Here is a 4,846-nt window from a genome sequence, read left to right on the forward strand (position 1 = left end):
CCTCGGCCTCTCAAAGTGCTGGGATTACAGGTATGAGCCACCACACCCAGCCTGTTTGTTTTTTGAGGAACTTCCATACTGTTCTCCATAGTGGCTGTACTAATTTTACATTCTCACCAACAATGTACAAGGGCTTCCTTTTCTCCACATCCTCGCCAGCATTTGTTATTGCTTGTCTTTGGGATAAAAGCCATTTTAACTGGGGTGAGATACTATCTCATTGTAGTTTTGATTTGTATTTCTCTGATGATCAGTGATGTTGAGTACCTTTTCATATACCTGTTTGCCACTTGTCTTTTGAGAGATGTCTTTTCTGATCTTTTGCCCATTTTTAATCAGGTTATTAGTTTTTTTCCTATTGAGTTGTTTACGCTCCTTATGTATTCTAGTTGCTAATCTGATGAGAGTGGTTTTGACAGCTATATTTCTGTTTGGCCTTTTTATATCCTCTCCCCATTCTGTCTCCTACCTACCTACCCTGTTTTAATACAGTTCAGTATGTCTTATAGAAAATCATGTATCTTTTGCCTCCCTGAAATGATTTTAACTTTTTGTGTTTTTCTCCTTTTCTCATTTCATAATGCAGTTAAATCTACCTCTTAGTTTTCTCAAATTTTAAAAACACATGAATAAATTATCTTTTACTTAAGGTCAAACACAAATGAGTAGCGTAGGCTAGTCATGGTGGCTCACACCTATAATCCCAACACTGTGGGAGGCCAAGGCAGGTGGATCACTTGAGCTCATGAGTTTCAGAGCCACGTGGGGAACATGGCAAAACCCTGTCTTTACAAAAAATAAAAAAATTAGCCAGGCGTGGTAGCTACTCGGGGAGGATGAGGTGGGAGGGTAGCTTGAGCCTGGGAGGCAGAGGATACAGTGAACCAAGATGGCACTGCACTCCAGCCTGGGCTATAGAGTCAGAACTTGTCTCCAAAAAGAAAAAAAAAAGCAGCATAGATTGGAAGAATAATGATAAGGAACCCAAACTGAGAATGAGTGAAATTAGTAAAAAATGAAAATGATGAAAAACCCAGATTCCCTCTTATTTTTTCTTTTTAAAAAAGAGATGTTTGGGGAAGATTGATGAAAGGGACCAGATAGATATTAATTTCAGTAAATATCTGGCTGCTAAATTATAGGTTTGTTCCTGTTTTCTCTCTCAATCAGTTAATGGACTAAAGCTCAAGGGGCTGTCTGACCTGGCTTCTGGAGTACAGTGGCACAATCTGGGCTCACTGCAACTTCTGTCTCCTGGGTTCAAGTGATTCTTGTGCCTCAGCCTTCCAAGTAGCTGGGACTATAGGCATGTGCTACCCTGCCTGGCTAATATTTGTATTTTTAGTAAAGACAGGGTCTCGCCATGTTGGCCAGGCTGGTCCTATACTCCTGGCCTCAAATTATCTGCCCGCCTCGGCCTCCCAAAGTGCTGAGATTACAGGTGTGAGCCACTGTGCCTGGCCCCTTGCTGGCCTCTGTTAACACCACTCTCCTATTTGGTCATTGCTCACCACCCACCCTGGCCATCTCTCTGTTTCTCTAATGTGTCAAGTCCCTTCCCACCCCCACCCCCACTTGTACATCCTCCCTCTTCACTGAGGACTCTTATATACCTTTTATATCCTAACTCAGATGTCCCTTCCTGAAGGAAACCTTAGATAAGATACCCACCTCTTCACCACCTTCACCAAGTCCAGTTAATGATAGGTTGTCATCCACCAAAGTCTTAGGTGGGTTCTTTTAAAAACATATTTAGGCTCTGCCCACGCAGTAGTCATTCTTTATTCCTTTACTTTCTTAATAAACTTGCTTTGACTTAAAAAAAAATATTTAGGACCAGGTGTGGTGGCTCACGCCTATAATCCCAGCACTTTGGGAGGATGAGGATCACGAGGTCAGGAGATCAAGACCATCCTGGCTTAACACGGTGAGACCCCCGTCTCTACTAAAAATACAAAAAAGAAAAAAAGTAGTTGGGCATGTTGGCGGGTGCCTGTAGTCCCATCTACTCGGGAGGCCGAGGCAGGAGACTGGCGTGAACCCGGGAGGCGGGGCTTGCAGTGAGCCGAGATCGCTCCCCTGCACTCCAGCCTGGGTGACAGTGCAAGACTTAATCTCAAAAAAAAAAAAATTTTAGGCAGTAATCTCTAAGCGTAAGGTAAGCATAGAAATTTAGATGTTTCTTTAATAACAGACTCACAAAAACAATTCACTGGCCAGGCGTGGTGTCTCAGGCCTGTAATCCCAGCACTTTGGGAGGCCAAGGTGGATGGATCATGAGGTCAGGAGATTGAGACCATTCTGGCCAACATGGTGAAACCGCATCTTTACTAAAAATACAAAAATTAACCGGGCGTGGCAGTGCGTGCCTGTAATCCCAGTACTTGGGAGGCTGAGTCAGGAGAATCGCTTGAACCTGGGAGGTGGAGGTTGCAGTGAGCCGAGATCGTGCCATTGAACTCCAGCCTGGTAACAGAGTGAGACTGTCTCAAAAACAAACAAACAACAACAAAAAAACAATTCACTGCCCAGGCTTCTTGACTCTGTTCGTGGACAAATCATTCTTGTCCCATTTCTTCCCTTCAGGTAGGAAGCAACATATGAATTAAAGACATTTTTTAGTTAAAGAATATTTCCAATAATGACATGAAATAAAATTTTAGGAAAACAGTATTTCTCCTATTGCTGTAAAAACTTTGTGGTGTATAATTCATGTTTCTAGCTTTTAACTAAGTGTCATTTTAAATTTGTAGTCTTTAGACAGCTTTACGTCCAACAGTGGACCATTTCAGTATTACTTGGGTGGTCATTCCAGTCAACCTGTGGAAAATTCTGGATTTCATGAAGATGTTCAAATACCTCCTGGAAATGGCAACATTGGGAATATGCAGGTGGTTGCAGTTGAAGGAAAAGGTGAAGTCAAGCATGGAGGAGAAGATGGCAGGAGTAACAGCGGGGCGCCACACCGGGAGAAGCGAGGTGGAGAAAGTGATGAATTCTCTAATGTCAGAAGAGGAAGAGGTGTGGATTACCTTTTTCTTCCCTCACTATCTTTACTGATTTTCTTACTTATTTTTGAGATGGAATCTCATGCTCTGTCACCAAGGCTGGAGTGCGGTGGTGCAATCTTGGCTCACTGCAATCTCTGCCTCCCGGGTTCAAGTGATTCTTCTGCCTCAGCCTCCCGAGTAGCTGGGATTATAGGCACCCACCACCACGCCTGGCTAATTTTTGTATTTTTAGTAGAGATGGGGTTTCACCATGTTGGCCAGGCTGATCTCGAACTGATCTCAGGTGATCCATCCACCTTGGCCTCCCAAAGTGCTGGGATTACTGGCGTGAGCTGTGCCCGGCCACCTGACTAATTGAAAAAGTTTTTTTTGTAGCGATGAGCATCTCACTATGTTGCCCAGACTGATCTCAAAATTTACCTCCTTGATAGATTTTTCAAGATAGAAGTCTTGAAAACAGCATCAGGCACCTCAGTGCCCATTTTGGGGTTTAACTTGGCAAATAGCTGTAATTCGGTTTCCCTTTTAATCCCCGACAATGCTTGATGCAGGTTCAGCTATGGGAATTCTGCTGCAGTGGAGGTCCAGGATGCTAAAGGGCAATGAGCTAGACAATTTCCTGTTTATTATTCAAAACAAAACTTGCCCATTATATTAGCAAATGTAAAATTTTGTAATATTCCATTCCTGCAAGGGTAGGGTAACGCAATAGTACCTTTTATAGTCTGCAATGTAACACTGTTTCAGCCTTCTGAAAAATAGCTTGGGAACCTTGACCCAGTTGTTATCCTTTAATCCAGTAATGATTCTTTTTGGAATCTGTCCTAAAGAGATCAGTGGAAATTTGGACGAGGATTTACATACAAAACCGTTCATTGCAATTTTATTTGTGACAGAAAAAATTTGAACTCATCCTACCTATCCAAAAGTGGAGAATGGTTGAGTGAATTATTTCATAACCTAACTAGGGAATTTATGTAACCATTTAAGTGTTTTTGGAATAAAATTTAATGATGCAGATAAGTGTTCATAATATGATTTTAAAACTAGGACATAAAAATCAATGTATAAGGGGGTAGTGCCAATTTTCCAAATATATGCCCAGAGAAAAGAATGGATGGCTATATAACAAAATCTTAATAGTAGTGAGATTTCTATAAGGAACACACAATTTAGAATAAGAAGAACACATTTAAAATCCTTTGGATGTCTGGGCATGGTGGCTTACTTCTGTAATCCCAGCACTTTGGGAGGCCGAGGCAGGCAGATCACTTGAGGTCAGGAGTTCGAGACCAGCCTGGCCAACAAAGTGAAACTCCATCTCTACTAAAAATACAAAAATTAACCGGGCATAGGTGGCATGCGCCTGTAATTCCAGTTGCCTGAGAGGCTGAGGCAGGAGAATCGGCTGAACCTGGGAGGCGGAGGTTGCAGTGAGCCATTGCACTCCAGCCTGGGCAACAGGGTGAGACTCTGTCTCAAAAACAAACAAATACCTTTGGAGATTTATGATGTAATGAAACAAAAAAAAATGACCAAAAAGGCAAAAGTACCTCTTTATTGTAACTTTTAATACTCTAAAGAAGTAGTCTTCAGGGCCAGAAGTGGTGGCTCATGCCTGTAATCCCAGCAGTTTGGGAGGCCGGGGCAGGTGGATTGCTTGAACCCAAGCATTCGAGATCAATCTGGGTAACATGGGGAGACCTCGTCTCTATTTAAAAAAAAAAAAAAAGTCAGACACATGAAAAAATGCTCGTCATCACTCGCCATCAGAGAAATGCAAATCAAAACCACAATGAGATACCATCTCACACCAGTTAGAATGGCAATCATTA

The 4,846-nt window shown here is 42.3% G+C and overlaps 1 protein-coding gene across 7 annotated transcripts in view; it reads left to right on the forward strand.

The window, feature by feature from the left end:
* Nucleotides 1-4,846, forward strand: part of ACBD5 (acyl-CoA binding domain containing 5) — a 55,077-nt gene that overhangs the window by 35,182 nt on the left and 15,049 nt on the right. For all 7 annotated transcript variants that reach the window (XM_011949234.1, XM_011949236.1, XM_011949237.1 and 4 more), the window contains one exon: nucleotides 2,754-3,021. In XM_011949234.1, the coding sequence (XP_011804624.1) occupies nucleotides 2,754-3,021 (268 nt within the window). The remainder of the gene's footprint in view (nucleotides 1-2,753; nucleotides 3,022-4,846) is intronic.

This window comes from Colobus angolensis, unplaced genomic scaffold (assembly GCF_000951035.1).
Source record: "Colobus angolensis palliatus isolate OR3802 unplaced genomic scaffold, Cang.pa_1.0 Scaffold293, whole genome shotgun sequence".
Taxonomy (NCBI): domain Eukaryota; kingdom Metazoa; phylum Chordata; class Mammalia; order Primates; family Cercopithecidae; genus Colobus; species Colobus angolensis.